This window comes from Bombina bombina, unplaced genomic scaffold, assembly GCF_027579735.1.
Source record: "Bombina bombina isolate aBomBom1 unplaced genomic scaffold, aBomBom1.pri scaffold_480, whole genome shotgun sequence".
NCBI classification, from domain to species: domain Eukaryota; kingdom Metazoa; phylum Chordata; class Amphibia; order Anura; family Bombinatoridae; genus Bombina; species Bombina bombina.
In genome coordinates, this window is record NW_026512338.1 from 2,389 (window position 1) to 24,743 (window position 22,355).

Consider the following 22,355-nt stretch of genomic DNA (forward strand, 5'->3'; position numbering starts at 1 on the left):
GTAAATAGTTGGCAAGACGGCCTGGCACAAAAGGATGGCAGGCAGGAGGGAGATGCAATTCAAGGACACTAGGAGACTGATTACTGACAGTCTAAACAGTGATGATTGACAATTTTTGCAATACTGTTAACAGAAATATGATTGCTGACAACAATTGGCTAGGTGGGGGCCTGGCTCACAGCAGGGCTGCAAGGCAGGAGGAAAGTGCGTTTCAATGGCACCAGCAAACTGACGATTCAAATCACAGCAACTATTACCAAAAATTTTAATTTTTAATTATTAGAATACTGTCACAACAAATATGATTGGTGTTAATATTTTTGAAGTAGGCCTGGCACACAGGCTTGGAAGGCTGTAGAAAAGTGCAATTCAAAGGCACGAGCAAACTGAGGGTTAAGATCAACACTAAAAATTTTTTTTATTTAAATTAATAACTATACTGTCTGACTGTGACAACAATTATGATTGGTGTAAATAGTTGGCTAGACGGCCTGGCACAAAAGGCTGGCAGTGGCAGGCAGGAGGTAAATGAAATTCAATGGCCCTAGGAGACTGAATATTTGCAGTCCAAAAAATTATGTTTTTTTTTTTTTTTTTATTACTGTTACAAGAATTATGATTGGTGCCACTAATTGGCTACTTGGGCCTGGCAGACAGGCTGGCAGATATGAGTCGTAAATGGTAGGTAGGGCAGTAATTTAACACAGTATGCTGTGTAAGTGACAAAAACACAGGACTGATAGAAAATTAGATTTGATTACACTAGCAAACAAATTTAAACTTTTTTTTTTTTTTATATTAAAATTAAGGTGAAAGAAAATAGATATGAGTGCTGGGTGGCTGCCTGGCACAGACCAATTAACCAAAAGACTGAAAAAAAGAGGTTATTAATGCTGAGTGAGCCTGACAGACACAGGCATGATAGTAAATGTAATTAGATTACACTAGAAAAAATTTTTTTTTGTGTTTTTTTTTTTAAATTAAAAATAATGTTATAAACGGATATTAACACTGCTGGCTGCTGGCTGGCACAGAGCAATGAACCAGAGTATATGCTGTGTGACACTGGCCTGATAGAAAATGAAAAAAAAAATTACACTAGAAAAATAATTATATTTTTGGGTTAGTTAAATTTAACTAATAGTTGTTAGGGAGATATCAGTGGTGGCAGTAGTCACAGCATATGCTGTGAGCCTTAAACACACAGCTGAAAGCCAGGCAAATGCTAATAAAAACAAACAAAAAAAAACGGCACGAAATATAGCCCCTAAAAAGGGCTTTATGGGGTGCTGTGCTTGCAGCAGAGATGAGTTGAGTCCTTCTGGACTGTAAATACACTAGCCTAGCTATGTTTTTCCTATTAATGTCAGGAGCAAAAACACAACACGTCCTCTCATTAAAAAAGCAAGGTCGTTATGAGTCTAAAATGGCGGATTCCGAGTAGCTGGGAGTGTCTGTGAGGGAGTGTCTGATGTTGATTGGCTCTAATGTGTCAGGCGGCTGTGACATAAAGGGTCAAAGTTTCCACAATGATGACACATAGGGGCGGATCGAACATCGCCATGTGTTCGCCCACAAACGCGAACAACCTATGTTCGCTGTGAACCGTTCGCAGGTTGGCGAACAGTTCGGGACATCACTACTCACCATGTTTTCCCTCCTGGGACTGCAGCTCTCTTCAAAGCTGTTCTCTTATTTTAAGCCATTACAGGGGCCAGTTAGTGAAGATCATATCTTCATATTTGATCCCTCCATCTTGGAGTATACGTAAACTTGCACCCTGTGACAGAAGCTGTGCACATTCAGAGATCAGTGACGTTGCCACCTTTTGACAGCTGTACCTTACGCTTCAGTTTAGCTTGCATGATAGAGGGCAGAAGCTTTATATTTTGCAGCTTAAACACTTACATAACAAATATAAAAAGACCTCAGGAATAATATAGAGTGCGGTTATTGCAAAAATGTACAGATTTTACTCTGCACTATGTACGCTAAAAAACTAAAATGCACCATACAGCTATTTACAAGGACAACAATGTCACTGATGTGTGTACGGGCAACACTTGTGTCACAAGATGAATATCAAAAATCCAAGGAGGTGCCCTGTGTGAAGATAAGGAACTTCACAAACCAGCACCAGTAAAGGGGTTAAAAAAACTTTCATCTTAGCATCAGTGTGACCAGTTTACACCCATCTAAACACAATGGGGTTAGAATTACCATAAGTCGAGCGGAACATGATTCGCTATAGCGAAATATATACGCTCGACCCTCGCTAAATTTTCTAGTGAAATACTTGTGCCATGCCATCCCCTAATCAACGGTGGCCAATCGGCCACTAGCAGGGGTGTGTCAATCATCCTGATCGTATCTGATCGGGATGATTTCAGTCCGCCACCTAAAAGGAGCAGCTTCTTCAATTCCATTTCAGGCAAGCCTGAAACGATGGGCGTAGAATGCAGCATCTGCTACTTAATAAACCTACCACAATTACTTTTTGTTCAGGTTATTCCAACCTACTTTTTGAATGCTCTTACCTTCTGACGACTCACATTCACTTCCAAATTTTCTCTGATAATGAATTGTCTGTCCTGTTGTCTTTCCAAGCTCTAACAAATCTACACAATATAGAAGTACATTTTAATATAAAAAAGTAATGTAAAGCAAATTGCATAAATGAACTGTTTTTTTCACTCAACAATAAGATCCACAGCATCAAAGTTAAGCAAACAATCTTGTGTTTATTACTGCATCTTCAAGCAAGGCACAACAAAACAAGTGACGTTTCAGGTTCTTCACCCTTAATCATGCTTAAGGAAGCATGATTAAGGGCAAAGAAACCAAAACACTGCTTATTTTATTGTGCCTTGCCTGAAGATGCACTAATACCACAAGATTGTTTAACTTTAGTGCTGTGGACGTTTGCTTATTGATGTGTTTGGGGTGTCTGCAGTCTATCCCATTTTTACGGGCATCAAGTTTGGTGCTGGGCTCTCATAAAGATTTTGTGTTCACTCAAACTATATGTTACATTGTCAATGCTTTTATGTAATTTAAAATACACTATTCCAATTCTAAATGACTAAACTTATTTTAAGAATAAGATACATATGGACAAAAAACTACTTACTTTCTGACAAAAAGTCAAGTCTTTTAGCATTCTGGTCCAGAGATGTATGCCACTGATTGAGCATGACAGAACGAATACCTGAGACACTGAGCAAGATAGCTGTTTCCACAGGTCTCTCCAATGCCATGTATATTTTACTAAAGTAAATGTCATAAAAGAATAAGTATATGATTATATATTTCAGACTATTGGAAAAAACATACACACACACAAAAAAGAAAATGAAACAAGTTAAAATATGCCTGAAACATACTGTATACTAAAATTAGTTCCATATTTAAAGGATGATCATGTGGCAAAGATAAAAATATTCAGAAAGAAAAATTATTATTAAAGCGCCAAAAGGACAAGGCTGGGTCTAAGTGAAATTATATCATTTATTACAATGAATATAGAAAACAGTTAAAATATATCTAGAGTACATAAAAAATATATATACATATATCCTGGATCCAAGATTTACAATAATTAAAACAAAATGTAAAAGCAATCAGTAAAAACAGATGTATCCAAAACTTGATTTTATCAGTACTTCGATTGGTTTGGAAATCTGATATGTTGTGAGTCAATGATACAAGCTATGTATCTTAACAGTGCTTTAAAGCAAATGGATTGAATGTTTTTTGATTGAGTGTGGGTGCTCTTATTAACACATCAGTGTGAAATAATAAAGTGCAAACAAAGGTTAACAAAGAACAGTGTAAAGATCAGTGTAAACCTATGATGTGAACACAACTAGCAATCGTTAAATTGTGTAGTGTTAGTGTACAATGGCAAACTCCAAAAAAACATATAAAAAATATAATTAGAATATAAAAATATAAAAATATAAAAAATCCAAAAAAAGGTCCAAAAAAGTCCTGAAACAAAGTGAGCAGTCAAACAACAGTGGAGAATGTCAGATGTGAAAAATTAAAAATGAAAAATGAAAAAATGTACTTGTTTGTCCCAAACAGATGTAGTGGTATTCCTCCCAGTGTTTTTTCTCCCAAGTGTTAGATGTAGATAAGACTCCTAAGTGATGACCCAATCGGTCAGTCAGTGATCTGCCATATTGATCCTTTCTGTCAAAGATACAAGAACAATAATAGTGCAGACGTTTTACAAAATAGCTCCCTATCAGAGTATCACTTACCAGTCGACCGCGTTTCGGTCAGGCATTGACCTTTATCAAGACTGGTTTTAGCTAATTTTTTGCTTCTTTTTTATATCCTTGTTGATTTTCGTCCAAACTATATGGATTTAAGATACAAGTGTTTTATTCCAAACTATGAATAAAAAATGCCAATAGAAAAACCCTTTCATATACGATATTAACTAACGATCCGTCACCCGAAACCGGAAGTGGGAAACTGCACTTCCGGTCATACGAAAATCAACAAGGATATAAAAAGAAGCAAAAAATTAGCTAAAACCAGTCTTGATAAAGGTCAATGCCTGACCGAAACGCGTCGACTGGTAAGTGATACTCTGATAGGGAGCTATTTTGTAAAACGTCTGCACTATTATTGTTCTTGTATCTTTGACAGAAAGGATCAATATGGCAGATCACTGACTGACCGATTGGGTCATCACTTAGGAGTCTTATCTACATCTAAACACTTGGGAGAAAAAACACTGGAGGAATACCACTACATCTGTTTGGGACAAACAAGTACATTTTTTCATTTTTCATTTTTAATTTTTCACATCTGACATTCTCCACTGTTGTTTGACTGCTCACTTTGTTTCAGGACTTTTTTGGACCTTTTTTTGGATTTTTATATTTTATATTTTTATATTCTAATTATATTTTTTATATGTTTTTTTGGAGTTTGCCATTGTACACTAACACTACACAATTTAACGATTGCTAGTTGTGTTCAATCATAGGTTTACACTGATCTTTACACTGTTCTTTGTTAACCTTTGTTTGCACTTTATTATTTCACACTGATGTGTTAATAAGAGCACCCACACTCAATCAAAAAACATTCAATCCATTTGCTTTAAAGCACTGTTAAGATACATAGCTTGTATCATTGACTCACAACATATCAGATTTCCAAACCAATCGAAGTACTGATAAAATCAAGTTTTGGATACATCTGTTTTTACTGATTGCTTTTACATTTTGTTTTAATTATTGTAAATCTTGGATCCAGGATATATGTATATATATTTTTTATGTACTCTAGATATATTTTAACTGTTTTCTATATTCATTGTAATAAATGATATAATTTCACTTAGACCCAGCCTTGTCCTTTTGGCGCTTTAATAATAATTTTTCTTTCTGAATATCCACTTTTCTGACCGCTAGGGGTCAATTTATTAGAGCAAAGGGTCCCTTTTAGCATTAGGCGCTTAGTGTCCACCCAGATATAGTATTCATCATCCTAGCAAACACAGAGCAGCCTTTTGCAATTTCTTTATATCACACTATGAGCTCCTTTTTAAGCCTGAGGCAGCCAATAAATATTAATATCACAGACATAGGAAAAGAAGAGCACATGTTGGATGTTGAAGATGACACCATAGATATACATCTAATCTTTAAAGAATTAGAAAAGTTACTCATCTCTGAGGTGAAATACAAAGGAGAGATAACTTTTCTCCAAAAATGTTTGGAATTAAAGATTATTCCAAAAGGGCTATTAGTGCACAAAGAATGTGCTTTTCCAATCTCAGATACTCTTGCTGAAAAATGGAAAAATACATTATTACAAACTTCACAACAGCTGATTAAGCTAATTATAGAGCACAGAGAAACACAAATCATACAGATTGACTTAGACATTAAGGAAAATGAAGTCATTATTCTGAACTTAGAAAGTTCAGGATTAGAATGTGAAGAGATTGCACATAAGAAAGAAAGTCTAGTGAAAAAAGTAATTAAAATAAAGGAAGATATTACAAAAAAGAAAACTAAGAAATTAATAAGGGAATTAGAAAAGAAAAATAATGAAGAAAAGGGTGACTCTGAATCAAAAGTAAATTTAGATGGGGAAAATACCGATACCCACAATGAAGAGAATGAATCTAACACATGGACAACAGTGACATACAATAAAACTAAGAAAGATAAAACCAACTTCCAAGACCCTGAAAGACAGCAATACACACCACATTATAGGAAACAATATGTCAGAATACCATAATGACAAATCAGAACACAACTCGAGACAAACTAACTATAGGAATGACTATAATGCTCACACCTACAATAAGAGACAAAGACACTTTGAAAATAACTATAGGGGGCAATATGCACCTAGTAGACAGAATCTATATGAAAGGCCATATAACAATAACAGAATAAGTACTAACCACTCTGACCATAGAAGAGAGAGAAGAGATTATTATACAAATAATTTCGATGAAAGAGGAAGAGAACGGTATTATAGAGGGAGATTTGCACAAGCATATTGGAGAGATTCCGACTACCCGGAAAGAAATTGGAGATACCAAAACTATCAGGAGCGGGGATATCAACGAAGAAACAATAATAATTACCAGCAGAGGAGTAACTTCGTTGGAAGATCTACCTACGGAGAAATGCAAGAACAAAGCTTCAGAAATACAAATATCTATGAGACCCCCCCACGTGAAAGGAGACAACAAGGTCCAAGAGAAGAGCCTCTCAATGAGAGAGAAAAGGAATGGACCAAATCCCTAAGGGGACAACCAACAACCAGAGAAAAGAGGACTGGAACGAATAGATCAAATAACCAAATAAAAACAGATACACCAGCATTACAACACTCCTCATCCTCCACTTCTTCTTCTTTTTTAGAATTGGAACTCCAAAACCACAAAAAAGGAGAACAAAACCAATCCTCCACACGGGTAAAAACAAGACCCATAGAGGAAAAAGAGGAGGCCTAAAGACAAAGAAAGTTACAAATGAAATAAATCACCAGACAGGTGATGATTCTGAGAAAGGGATATTCAATCTAAGTTCCCATAAATTGAACGAAGAGGAAAGATCCATCCTAAAATTGGGCTTATCTTTCGCCCCTTCTAAATGTCTGGATAAATTCACGACATTCATAAACACAAAAGAATTTATCAGAAAATTAACTCTGAAAAGATTTTTTCTGAAATCACCTTTGGAAAGGATGGGCTATGGTTTTCAAGGATATACTCAAACTCAACAAATGGATGGCTACAAACATACCAACCTGAAGCCAAAATCTACATTCTACCCTCTGACATACAAAGGGACAGCACTCGAAACATTCGAGACTGTAGTATGTAGAGAGATACGAGATATAGACAACAAGAAGCTCAAATTGAAAAACAAAAACCTATCGAATAAACAAATCGAAATCGTTAAAAAGTTGGAAGATAACCACAATCTCATCATTAAGCCGGCTGATAAGGGCGGTGGGATTGTGGTAATGAACAAGACAGACTACAATAAGGAGATGGAGAGGATTCTGGGTGACCAAAATACATATGAAAAACTGAAAGAAAACCCGGTTAATCTATACAAAAAAACACTGACAAACCTTTTGAAGGGAGCAAAAGAAGAGAATATTCTGAATGAAAAAGAGTATGATTACATAAATGTAACATTTCCAAAGACACCGATAATATATCACCTCCCCAAAATTCATAAAAGTTTGAACAACCCCCCTGGAAGACCAATAATCTCAGGGATAGGGTCTTTAAGTAGCAATCTGTCGGAGTATGTGGACAGACATCTCCAGAAGCTTGTCAGAGAACGCCCATCATATATAAGGGATTCTACTCAAATAATCAATCTACTCGAGGATATAAGTTGGGAAGAGAATTACATCCTGGCAACTTGTGACGTGACTGCGTTATACACGAGTATTCCCCATGAGGAAGGACTGAAAGCTGTGAAATTTTACCTGGAGAGAGAGGAAGAGATCCCAGAAAGACAATGTGAATTTATACTAGAAAGTATAAAACTATATTCTACATCACAATTACTTCAGCAACGAAGGGAAATTCTACAGACAGATATGTGGGACGGCGATGGGGACCAGGTTCGCGCCGAGCTATGCCAACCTCTATATGGCCAAGTGGGAAGAAATTTTCTGGGAGTCATGTCCTGCAGGCGCGGATCTGGTCCTCTATCGCCGCTATATCGATGACATCATACTTGTGTGGAGAGGAACACAAGAAGATCTTGAATATACCTTCAAGGTGATGAACCAGAATGAAGTAAATCTTCAGTTTACATACGAATGTAGTCAAAAATCTCTTACTTATCTGGATCTGAAAATAGAAATAAAGAATAATAACATCGAAACATCAACTCACTTTAAGCAGGTGGACAGCAACAATTATGTCCACCAAACCAGTTGTCATCACAGAAATTGGAAGGCAAACATCCCAAAGGGACAACTTCTACGGATGAAGAAAAACTGCTCAGATCCACAAAAATGGGAGGAACAAGCCCAGTTAATCAAGGCTAAATTCATCGAGAGAGGTTACAACGAACATCTATTGGATCAGAAGATAGAAGAGGTCCGAAAAATTGAAAGAAAAGAACTAACCAAATACAAGGATAAATCCAGTGGGAATAATGACAACGAAATCCTGGATATACCATTAATAACAGAATACAGTGAAAACAGTAGGGTTATCGAAAACATCTTTAGGAAGCATTGGAACATATTGAAGGACGATGACATCCTAGGAGAAAAACTTCCTCAACGACCAAAGTTCGTATACAGAAGAACAAATAACCTGAAAAACAAACTAGCCCCAAGCATCAAAAAGGTCAAAAAATCTGGAATAAAAGATGTATTTGGGAAAACAATAAAAGGCTTTTTTCCCTGTCACACATGCAAGGCATGCAAATGTGGCAAAAAATCCACAATGTTCCAATCACACAATAATAAAGAAAAATACAAAATCAAAGAACTAATAAAGTGTCAAGATAAGGACGTCATATACCTCCTCGAATGCCCATGCGGTCTCCAATATGTGGGACAAACGTCCAGACCACTGAGAGATAGGATACGTGAACATTTGTTATGTATCGAAAAACTCAATAAAGAGACCGCATTATACAAACATTTTTCAGAAAAACATCAAGGAAACATCAAAACACTCACATATATGGGAATACAAAAGGTTCCCAGGGATTGGAGAGGAGGAAACCAGGAGAAAAAATTACTCACTGAGGAGTCAAAATGGATATTTCGCCTTGACTCCCTCCACCCTAGAGGTTTGAATAATAAAGAGGACCTGTCTCATCTATTGAACCTAAACTAAGGATAACATTGAACTAGTAAGGCTATGGGAGTACACCAGAGGAAACGAGAAGGATCAGAGTGACCCTCCAGACAACACACCTCAGGGAATTAAGAGCTTCCTAGGAAACTCTCATACATATAACTGTCCCCGGCCACATTTCTGCTCATATCCAAGTAAGAGAATTTGACTACCTTAAGAAAACATTTCATCATAAGAAGAAAAACATCACTAAGAGGATTATAACTATAGAAAAGAAAAAATCCTGAATAATGCCACATATATCCCACCTTGAGAGAATGAAAGTACAGATGAATAAACATCAGAAGCTAAGTGTAAATCCCTCTCCCTCTATATATCATCTCTAAACCTGTCTCTCAAACTGTCTATCTAGCCCCTAAATGTGGTAACTAGTTAAATATATCAAATATATCAAATATATTAAATATATCAGATTGCTAACTTAACATTGGCCCATTAAAAAGACCAATTCACCGCATTGACATTTACCATCATACAGATATGATGATAACTATAAAAAGCTCATATTTGAGAACACTTATAGATTCTAATATATAACAACATCAGAGAAGGGAAAAGATTTCGCCTATAGTTTATTCAGAAACTCTAATGAATATATTAGCTTTGATGATTATGGTCTATTTGTGAGACCTTCCCCACTTGATAACTCCAGAAAAAGAAATCACATAGATACAACCTGACATGGGGTTTTAATCCCATTCCAAGTGGCCCTTACGATCGGCCCTCTAATACCTAATAAAGGGGTATATACAGATTTCCAACAAAAAACCCACTATACCCAATACACACAATAGAAAGAACATCTAATATATTAGAGAAGAATCATTAACCCAGTCCTCTAAAAATATAAGCTATAATAAAAATTTAAGCTATAATTTAAGCTAAAATCTAAGCTGGATAATCAGAAAGAATTTAAAAAAACAATAATTATTAATAAATTACCGAAGACCAACAAGAAAAAGTATCTCATATACCCCCCATTTTAAACAGATAAGAAAACAACAAAGCACGGGTCTATTGAAATTTCTATATACCATCAATATGTCATTCCACTTTAAAAATGTCTAATACAGCATAAGATTGAAGAAATAAAATGCTAAGAATGTAAAAAGTATGTATAAAAGTATGTATGTACTTGTTGCAATATTTATATAATTTCTATTGTTTTAATCGCTATTTCTATTTTTTATTTTTATTTGTTATGTTATATTTACTTTTCATTATTTTTCAATTTTGACTGTGACACACAATGTCTATCCCACCTTTGACTGGACCACACAAAAGAACATATCCAATTCACAATTAACATACACTGAAAATAGTATGGAAACCGGCACTAAGAAATATTGGACCAATAAGAAAAGGGAACTAATACACACCCCCACATGTAAATAGGTAGTTGGAGTCTATTCACAAGACTGAAATACACCACCAATAGTAAAAGGCATAGAACACACGCCCTAAATTCGACCAATCAGATAACTAGAAAATCGGAACTCATAGGAAAACATTAAATATACCATACCAAACTATATGGATTTAAGATACAAGTGTTTTATTCCAAACTATGAATAAAAAATGCCAATAGAAAAACCCTTTCATATACGATATTAACTAACGATCGTCACCCGAAACCGGAAGTGGGAAACTGCACTTCCGGTCATACGAAAATCAACAAGGATATAAAAAGAAGCAAAAAATTAGCTAAAACCAGTCTTGATAAAGGTCAATGCCTGACCGAAACGCGTCGACTGGTAAGTGATACTCTGATAGGGAGCTATTTTGTAAAACGTCTGCACTATTATTGTTCTTGTATCTTTGACAGAAAGGATCAATATGGCAGATCACTGACTGACCGATTGGGTCATCACTTAGGAGTCTTATCTACATCTAACACTTGGGAGAAAAAACACTGGGAGGAATACCACTACATCTGTTTGGGACAAACAAGTACATTTTTTCATTTTTCATTTTTAATTTTTCACATCTGACATTCTCCACTGTTGTTTGACTGCTCACTTTGTTTCAGGACTTTTTTGGACCTTTTTTTGGATTTTTATATTTTTATATTTTTATATTCTAATTATATTTTTTATATGTTTTTTTGGAGTTTGCCATTGTACACTAACACTACACAATTTAACGATTGCTAGTTGTGTTCACATCATAGGTTTACACTGATCTTTACACTGTTCTTTGTTAACCTTTGTTTGCACTTTATTATTTCACACTGATGTGTTAATAAGAGCACCCACACTCAATCAAAAAACATTCAATCCATTTGCTTTAACCCCTTAATGACAAGTGACGTACCAGGTACGTCCTGCAAAAACTTGCAGTTAGTGACAATGGACGTACCTGGTACGTCACTTGTCTAAGAGAGTGCTGGAAGCGATCGCAAACGCTTCCAGCAGCTCTCAGGGTATTGCAGTGATGCCTCGATATTGAGGCATCCTGCAATACCCTTAGAAAGCATCCGATGCAGAGAGAGCCACTCTGTGGCCCTCTCTGCACCGGTAGCGATGCGGCCGGTTCGTTGGTGGGTGGGAGCGCAACTGGGAGGCGGGTGGGCGGCCCATCGCTACCCGGCATCCGGCTCCTGTTAGTGCAATGTGCACGCCGGGTGCCGGGAGCGTGCGGGGGGCGCGCATGCGCGTGCGCGTGCGCGCGCGGGGTGCGCGCGCACGCCCGCGATCACCTACCCACACTGACACCAATGAGTGGGAAGAGGGGGGGAAATATATATATATGAGGATCTGGGAGGGGGAGGGGGTTGGGGTATTGTGGGGGGCTGCTACACTACAGAAAAAAATAAATTAGTAATAAAAAATAATTAAAAACACTTTTTTGGGGGGCAAATTGGGTACTGGCAGACAGCTGCCAGTACCCAAGATGGCGGCAATTAGGTAGGGGAGAGGGTTAGATTGCTGGGGGGGGGGATCATGGAGGTTGGGGCTAAGGCAGGAGTCCATCACAGCTAAAACATTTTATTTTTTTTTATTAAAAAAAATAAAAACTCCTTTTATTTAGTACTGGCAGACTTTCTGCCAGTACTTAAGATGGCGGGGACAATTGTGGGGTGGGGGAGGGAAGAGAACTGTTTGGGAGGGATCAGGGGGTGGGATGTGTCAGGTGGGAGGCTGATCTCTACCCTAAAGCTAAAATTAACCCTGCAAGCTCCCTACAAGCTACCTAATTTAACCCCTTAACTGCTGGGCATAATTTACGTGTGGTGCGCAGCAGCATTTAGCGGCCTTCTACTTACCAAAAAGCAACCACAAAGCCATATAAGTCTGCTATTTCTGAACAAAGGGGATCCCAAAGAAGCATTTACAACCATTTGTGCCTTAATTGCAGAAGCTGTTTGTAAATAATTTCAGTGGGAAACCTAAAGTTTGTGACAAAATTTGTGAAAAAGTGAACTTTTTTTTTATTTGATGACATTTGGCGGTGAAATGGTGGCATGAAATATACCAAAATGGGCCTAGATCAATACTTTGGGTTGTCTTCTAAAAAAATATATATACATGTCAAGGGATATTCAGGTATTCCTGACAGATATCAGGGTTCCAATGTAACTAGCGCTAATTTTGAAAAAAAGTTGTTTGGAAATAGCAAAGTTCTACTTGTACTTATTGCCCTATAACTTGCAAAAAAAGTAAAGAACATGTGAACATTGGGTATTTCTAAACTCAGGACAAAATTTAGAAACTATTTAGCATAGGTGTTTTTTTGGTGATTGTAGATGTGTAACAGATTTTGGGGGTCAAAGTTAGAAAAAGTGTGTTTTTTTCAATTTTTTCCTCATATTTTATATTTTTTTTTATAGGAAATTATAAGATATGATGAAAATAATGGTATCCTTAGAAAGTCCATTTAATGGCGAGAAAAACGGTATATAATATGTGTGGGTACAGTAAATGAGTAAGAGGAAAATTACAGCTAAACACAAACACTGCAGAAATGTAAAAATAGCCATTGTCATTAAGGGTAAGAAAATTGAAAAATGGTCCGGTCATTAAGGGGTTAAAGCACTGTTAAGATACATAGCTTGTATCATTGACTCACAACATATCAGATTTCCAAACCAATCGAAGTACTGATAAAATCAAGTTTTGGATACATCTGTTTTTACTGATTGCTTTTACATTTTGTTTTAATTATTGTAAATCTTGGATCCAGGATATATGTATATATATTTTTTATGTACTCTAGATATATTTTAACTGTTTTCTATATTCATTGTAATAAATGATATAATTTCACTTAGACCCAGCCTTGTCCTTTTGGCGCTTTAATAATAATTTTTCTTTCTGAATATCCACTTTTCTGACCGCTAGGGGTCAATTTATTAGAGCAAAGGGTCCCTTTTAGCATTAGGCGCTTAGTGTCCACCCAAAGATAAAAATATGTTAGCATCTTTTTGTAAGGTAAGGTTAATTTATTCTACATTTTTAAAATGTATGTATGGCGTAATGTTACCTTATCAATGGTGGTGAGCAGTATTAGACACTGCATTTAAAGGGCTGCGGAAAAAAATGTCTGGGACTAATTAGAATGATATTGAGAATGTAAGACAAACTTGATAACATTTTGAAGGCTTAACATTTCTGAAATCTAATTCTTTTGAGCTTTAAGCCAAGAAAAAAATGGTCAAAATATGTGGTACATTTGGCTTTTATTAATTTACAAACTGTCTGAAGACGGGGGTAACCCTGAAACGTCACTTGAACACTTAATTAAGTAAAGAATTGTGATTTGTGGATAATATGATTGATTTGAGGAGCACCCTTTTTGGGTGCCTGTCGACAATAAGAAACATGTTTTCGTGAGTGCTCTAACCTAACCGATTTGTGTGTGTGTGTGTGTGTGTGTGTGTGTATGTATGTATGTATGTATGTATGTATATAAATATATATATATATAAAAAGGAAAATCAATATCAAACTTTAAAGGGATACTAACCCCATTTTTTTTTCTTTCATGTTTCAGATAGATCATGCAATTTTAAGCAACATTTTAATTTACTCCTATTATCAATTTTCTTCATTCTCTTGGTATCATTATTTGAAAAGAAAGAATGTAAGCTTAGGAGCCGGCCAATTTTTGGTTCAGCGCCTTTGTCGCGTTTGCTGATTGGTGGCTAAATGTAAGAGAATGAAGAAAAATTGATAATAGGAGTAAATTAGAAAGTTGCCTAAAATTGCATGCTCTATCTAAAACATGAAAGACAAAAATTGGGTTTAGTAGCCCTTTAATATGTGACGTTTCAGGGTGATTTAGCCCTTTGATTGCTAAGCACTTTCCCACCTGGGTGCTAAGATTTTTTAAGTTTTTATTTTATTTTTTGAACAATTTTTTTTTTGTACCTTTTTTTTTATTTTTTTCACACCCCCAAGACTTACACTATTGGAAAGGCGATTACCTTTCCAATGGTGGGTCTTGGGGGTCTGTAGCTGCTTAGATGCCTGAGATACAGGCTTCTAAGCAGCATGCCCCCTGCTCCTATACTTAACACTGTTAAGTATAAATAAAGTTGCGCGGTGACGTCATCATGTTATTGCGTGTGACGTCACCACGCAAACGGGAAGCCCCGGTGATGCCTGTAACTCTAAAGGCACGATCGCCGGGTAGGAGTGGGTGGGAGCCCCCAGATCTCCCTCAAGGTGGGAGAGTGCTAGTGACGGCTCTGAGCCGTCATTAGCACCAGAGTGGGAAACTCTGTGACGGCTTAGAGCTGTCATTTGCACTCAAAGGGTTAAAGGGACACTGAACCCAAATTATTTTCTTTCGTAATTCAGATAGAGCATGCAATTTTAAGCAACTTTCTAATTTACTCCTATTATCAAATTTTCTTCATTCTCTTGGTATCTTTATTTGAAAAGCAAGAATGTACGTTTAGATGCCGGCCCATTTTTGGTGAACAACCTGAGTTGTTCTTGCCGATTGGTGGATTAATTTAACCGACCAATAAACAAGTGCTGTCCATCGGCTGAATCAAAAAATTGCTTAGATGCCTTCTTTTTCAAATAAAGATAGCAAGAGAAAGAAGAAAATTTGATAATAGGAGTAAATTAGAAAGTTGCTTAAAATTGCATGCTCTATCTGAATCACGGAATAAAAAATTTGGGTTCAGTGTCCCTTTAAATCCAGAGAGTGTATACTTTATTGGATTTTTCTTGTATGTTCGATATTGCACCCTGGTCCTGCGACTTCTTACAGTTAGTAAGAGTGCACGGTTACAAACCTAAATTGTGCTGGGTTATCTATTCACAGTTTTTGTTTCATTGCTAATTGCAGGTAAAGTGGACACTGTAGTTGGGGAATGATACATGGATTTAGAAATAGATGTAACAGTTTGCACAACAACAAACCTTTAGATAATTCAGAAGAACTCACAGATATTCTTTTCAGTATTAAACAAGACAAATACTGTTGTGACACGTCAGAGTATCTAAAAAGTGCTTGTTTAGAATCAATTATGCAGTTTTGTCTTTGCATATCGACTTTATAATTCAGATAGATAGATATAATTTTATACAAATTTCAAATTTACTTCTATTATTAAATTTGCTTTGTTCTCTGGGCATCATTTGTAGAAGAGTGGGCAGTGGAGTAACATTGCACTACTGGGAGCTAGCTGAACACATCTCATGAGCCAATGACAAGCATATATGTGCAGCAACAAATAACCAGCTAGCTCCCAGCAGTGCATTGCTGCTTCTGAGCCTACCTAGGTTTCCTCTTCCACTAAGTGAAGAAAGCAACTGTTATAACTGAAGTGAATTGGAAAGTTGTTTAAAGTTGTATACGCTGTCTGAATCATTAACGTTTAATTTTGACTTTACTGTCCCTTTAAGTGATTTACCTAATCTGCATGATTAAATGAAAAATAGGTCTTGAATGGTCACATGCTGAATTATGCTTCTTGCTTCTGTTTTATAGTTTGGGATGATTTAAGTCTGCCACTTCTGAGCATAGATTCAAGATTCAAAAATGGAGCCATATGAATGATAAATTGGAGAATGTGCACATTGCTAAAGCAAAGCAATGTTTATAGGTTTTTTTTTTTTTAAAGTAACGTTAAATTAAAAAAAGAATGCATCCTCCATAAAATGTTTTATTATGTGTAGTAAAAAAATACTTTTATTATTTTCCTTTGTTTTCTGTTAATTAGCTATGAATATTTGTTTTTGTTTTTGCCATCCCCCCAAGGGCTAGATTGTAAGCTGCAGATATCAGATTCTGATCTTACAACATGATACACAGTGATTGTTTGACAATGCAGAAGTTTATTTATATATGTTCCTTTCTAACCACAGAAATTAAATAAGATAAACATACTGTACTAAAAAGTTTTTTTCGAGGGATACGTCTTTTTATGAATGCACAACCATGTAAAATATATTAGAATGTCAGTTTTAAATAATTTTAAAACACTGATTTTGTATTGAACTAATACAATGAACACATTGCACATCATATGCATTTTACATACAATTGCATACCTTTTTTGCACATCGACTTTTGACTGTCTTAGGAAGCTACGATTTGTTCGAACCAGGTCTAGTAGAATCATCATCTGGCACTCTGAAAAAAATTATTTCATGTATGAAAATGACATCATTTTCAATTTAATAAACTTAAAGGGACATGAAACACTATTTTTTTTCTTTCATGATTCAGGTAGAGCATGTGATTTTAAACAACTTTCCAATTTAATTATATTATCTAATTTGTTTTGTATTCTTGGTATCCTTTGTTCAAAAGGCTACCTAGGTAGGCTCAGGAGCTGCTGATTGGTTTGCTGCACATATATGCTTCATGTTATTGTCTCACCCAGAGCGTTAATTAGCTCCCAGTTAGAGTTGCCACCTCGGCCATGTTTTCCTGGACACTTATGACTTATACATACTGCAGGGTAAGCAGGGCGGAACATGTATTGTGCCTCTGGACATCACATGACTAGTGCTGATGAACAGCACAATTTATGTTGCTCCCCGCACACCCTGCAGCATGTGTAACTCATAAGTGTCCAGGAAAACATGGCCAAGGTGGCAACCCTACTCCCAGTAGTGCATTGCTGCTTTTTAAACAAAGGATGCTAAAAGAACAAAAGCACATTAGATAATAAAAGTCAATTGGAAAGTTTATGCTTACCTGATAAATTTATTTCTCTTGTAGTCTATCCAGTCCACAGATCATCCATTACTTGTGGGATATTCTCCTTCCCAACAGGAAGTTGCAAGAGGATCACCCACAGCAGAGCTGCTATATAGCTCCTCCCCTAACTGCCATATCCAGTCATTCGACCGAAACAAGCCGAGAAAGGAGAAACCATAGGGTGCAGTGGTGACTGAAGTTTAATTAAAATTTAGACCTGCCTTAAAAGGACAGGGCGGGCCGTGGACTGGATACACTACAAAAGAAATACATTTATCAGGTAAGCATAAATTATGTTTTCTCTTGTTAAGTGTATCCAGTCCACGGATCATCCATTACTTGTGGGATACCAATACCAAAGCTTAAGTACACGGATGATGGGAGGGACAAGGCAGGAACTTAAATGGAAGGAACCACTGCCTGTAGAACCTTTCTCCCAAAAACAGCCTCTGAAGAAGCAAAAGTATCAAATTTGTAAAATTTTGAAAAGGTATGAAGCGAAGACCAAGTCGCAGCCTTGCAAACCTGTTCAACAGAGGCTTCATTTTTAAAGGCCCAGGTGGAAGCCACAGCTCTAGTAGAATGAGCTGTAATTCTTTCAGGGGGCTGCTGTCCAACAGTCTCATATGCTAAACGGATTATACTCCGAAGCCAAAAAGAAAGAGAGGTTGCCGAGGCCTTTTGACCTCTCCTCTGTCCAGAGTAAATAACAAACAGGTGAGATGTTTGGCGAAAATCTTTAGTAGCCTGCAAGTAAAACTTCAATACACGGACTACGTCTACATTATGCAAAAGACGTTCCTTCTTTGAAGAAGGATTAGGGCATAATGATAGAACAACAATCACTTGATTGAAACCACCTTAGGTAAAAACCCAGGTTTATCTGAATGAAAGATCAGATAAGAAGAATCACAATGTAAGGCAGATAACTCCGAGACTCTTCGAGCCGAGGAAATAGCCATCAGAAAAAGAACTTTCCATGATAGAAGTTTGATATCAATAGAATGAAGGGGTTCAAACGGAACCCCTTGAAGAACTTTAAGAACCAAGTTTAAGCTCCATGGGGGAGCAACAGGTTTAAACACAGGCTTAATTCTAACTAAAGCCTGACAAAATGCCTGAACGTCTGGAACTTCTGCCAGACGCTTGTGTAAAAGAATACAGGGAGTGCAGAATTATTAGGCAAATGAGTATTTTGACCACATCATCCTCTTTATGCATGTTGTCTTACTCCAAGCTGTATAGGCTCGAAAGCCTACTACCAATTAAGCATATTAGGTGATGTGCATCTCTGTAATGATAAGGGGTGTGGTCTAATGACATCAACACCCTATATCAGGTGTGCATAATTATTAGGCAACTTCCTTTCCTTTGGCAAAATGGGTCAAAAGAAGGACTTGACAGGCTTAGAAAAGTCAAAAATAGTGAGATATCTTGCAGAGGGATGCAGCACTCTTAAAATTGCAAAGCTTCTGAAGCGTGATCATCGAACAATCAAGCGTTTCATTCAAAATAGTCAACAGGGTCACAAGAAGCGTGTGGAAAAACCAAGGCGCAAAATAACTGCCCATGAACTGAGAAAAGTCAAGCGTGCAGCTGCCAAGATGCCACTTGCCACCAGTTTGGCCATATTTCAGAGCTGCAACATCACTGGAGTGCCCAAAAGCACAAGGTGTGCAATACTCAGAGACATGGCCAAGGTAAGAAAGGCTGAAAGACGACCACCACTGAACAAGACACACAAGCTGAAACGTCAAGACTGGGCCAAGAAATATCTCAAGACTGATTTTTCTAAGGTTTTATGAACTGATGAAATGAGAGTGAGTCTTGATGGGCCAGATGGATGGGCCCGTGGCTGGATTGGTAAAGGGCAGAGAGCTCCAGTCCGACTCAGACGCCAGCAAGGTGGAGGTGGAGTACTGGTTTGGGCTGGTATCATCAAAGATGAGCTTGTGGGGCCTTTTCGGGTTGAGGATGGAGTCAAGCTCAACTCCCAGTCCTACTGCCAGTTTCTGGAAGACACCTTCTTCAAGCAGTGGTACAGGAAGAAGTCTGCATCCTTCAAGAAAAACATGATTTTCATGCAGGACAATGCTCCATCACACGCGTCCAAGTACTCCACAGCATGGCTGGCAAGAAAGGGTATAAAAGAAGAAAATCTAACAACATGGCCTCCTTGTTCACCTGATCTGAACCCCATTGAGAACCTGTGGTCCATCATCAAATGTGAGATTTACAAGGAGGGAAAACAGTACACCTCTCTGAACAGTGTCTGGGAGGCTGTGGTTGCTGCTGCACGCAATGTTGATGGTGAACAGATCAAAACACTGACAGAATCCATGGATGGCAGGCTTTTGAGTGTCCTTGCAAAGAAAGGTGGCTATATTGGTCACTGATTTGTTTTTGTTTTGTTTTTGAATGTCAGAAATGTATATTTGTGAATGTTGAGATGTTATATTGGTTTCACTGGTAAATATAAATAATTGAAATGGGTATATATTTGTTTTTTGTTAAGTTGCCTAATAATTATGCACAGTAATAGTCACCTGCACACACAGATATCCCCCTAAAATAGCTATAACTAAAAACAAACTAAAAACTACTTCCAAAACTATTCAGCTTTGATATTAATGAGTTTTTTGGGTTCATTGAGAACATGGTTGTTGTTCAATAATAAAATTAATCCTCAAAAATACAACTTGCCTAATAATTCTGCACTCCCTGTAGACAGAGCAGAAATCTGTCCCTTTAAAGAATTAGCTGATAGTCCTTTGTCCAAACCCTCTTGGAGGAAGGACAATATCCTAGGAATCCTAACCCTACTCCATGAGTAATTCTTGGATTCATACCAATGAAGATATTTACGCCAAATCTTGTGGTAAATTTTGCTGGTGACAGGCTTTCGTGCCTGTATTAATGTATCAATTACTGACTCGGAGAAGCCACGCTTTGATAGGATCAAGCGTTCAATCTCCATGCAGTCAGTCTCAGAGAAAGTAGATTTGGATGATTGAAAGGACCTTGTATTAGAAGGTCTTGTCTCAGAGGCAGAGTCCATGGTGGAAAGGATGACATGTCCACTAGGTCTGCATACCAGGTCCTGCGTGGCCACGCAGGCGCTATCAATATCACCGATGCTCTCTCCTGTTTGATTTTGGCAATCAGACGAGGGAGCAGAGGAAACGGTGGAAACACATAGGCCAGGTTGAAGAACCAAGGCGCTGCTAGAGCATCTATCAGTGCCGCTTCTGGGTCCCTGGACCTGGATCCGTAACAAGGAAGCTTGGCGTCCTGGCGAGACGCCATGAGATCCAGTTCTGGTTTGCCCCAATGGAGAACCAATTGAGCAAACACCTCCGGATGGAGTTCCCACTCCCCCGGATGAAAAGTCTGACGACTTAGAAAATCCGCCTCCCAGTTCTCTACCCCTGGGATATGGATCGCTGATAGGTGGCAAGAGTGAGTCTCTGCCCAGCGAATTATCTTGGAGACTTCTGACATCGCTAGGGAACTCCTGGTCCCCCCTTGATGGATGATGTAAGCCACAGTCGTGATGTTGTCCGACTGAAATCTGATGAACCTCAGTGTTGCTAACTGAGGCCAAGCTAGAAGAGCATTGAATATTGCTCTTAACTCCAGAATATTTATTGGGAGGAGTTTCTCCTCCTGAGTCCATGAACCCTGAGCCTTCAGGGAGTTCCAGACTGCACCCCAACCTAGAAGGCTGGCGTCTGTTGTTACAATGGTCCAATCTGGCCTGCGAAAGGTCATACCTTTGGACAGATGGACCCGAGATAACCACCAGAGAAGAGAATCTCTGGTTTCCTGATCCAGATTTAGTAGAGGGGACAAATCTGTGTAATCCCTATTCCACTGACTGAGCATGCATAATTGCAGCGGTCTGAGATGCAGGCGCGCAAATGGCACTATGTCCATCGCCGCTACCATTAAGCCACCGTGGGGCGCGGAATGGAGTGAAGAACACGGCAAGCATTTAGAAGTTTTGATAACCTGGACTCCGTCAGGTAAATTTTCATTTCTATAGAATCTATCAGAGTCCCTAGGAAGGAAACCCTTGTGAGAGGAGATAGAGAACTCTTTTCTTCGTTCACTTTCCACCCATGCGACCTCAGAAATGCCAGAACTATCTCTGTATGAGACTTGGCAATTTGAAAGCTTGACGCCTGTATCAGGATGTCGTCTAGGTAAGGAGCCACCGCTATGCCTCGCGGTCTTAGAACCGCCAGAAGTGAACCCAGAACCTTTGTAAAAATTCTTGGGGCTGTAGCCAACCCGAATGGAAGAGCTACAAACTGGTAATGCCTGCCTAGAAAGGCAAACCTCAGGAACCGATGATGATTCTTGTGGATCGGAATGTGAAGGTAGGCATCCTTTAAGTCCACTGTGGTCATGTACTGACCCTCTTGGATCATGGGTAAAATGGTTAGAATAGTTTCCATCTTGAATGATGGAACTCTGAGGAATTTGTTTAGGATCTTTAGATCCAAAATTGGTCTGAAGGGTCCCTCTTTTTTGGGAACCACAAACAGATTTGAATAAAACCCCTGTCCTTGTTCCGTCCGCGGAACTGGATGGATCACTCCCATTACAAGGAGGTCTTGCACGCAGCTTAGGAATGCCTCTTTCTTTATCTGGTTTGCAGATAATCTTGAAAGGTGAAATCTCCCTTGTGGGGGAGAAGCTTTGAAGTCCAGAAGATATCCCTGAGATATGATCTCCAACGCCCAGGGATCCTGAACATCTCTTGCCCATGCCTGGGCGAAAAGAGAGAGTCTGCCCCCTACTA

At 38.0% G+C, this 22,355-nt stretch overlaps 1 protein-coding gene across 1 annotated transcript in view; it reads right to left on the reverse strand.

The window, feature by feature from the left end:
• Positions 1-2,537: 2,537 nt before the first annotated feature.
• The window catches only part of LOC128644243 (cilia- and flagella-associated protein 46-like), a gene marked incomplete at both ends in the record, with an annotated part of 384,741 nt that continues 364,923 nt past the window's right edge, over positions 2,538-22,355 (reverse strand). The window contains 3 exon segments of the mRNA XM_053696926.1: positions 2,538-2,618; positions 3,131-3,267; positions 16,894-16,975. Coding sequence (XP_053552901.1) covers positions 2,538-2,618; positions 3,131-3,267; positions 16,894-16,975 — 300 coding nt within the window.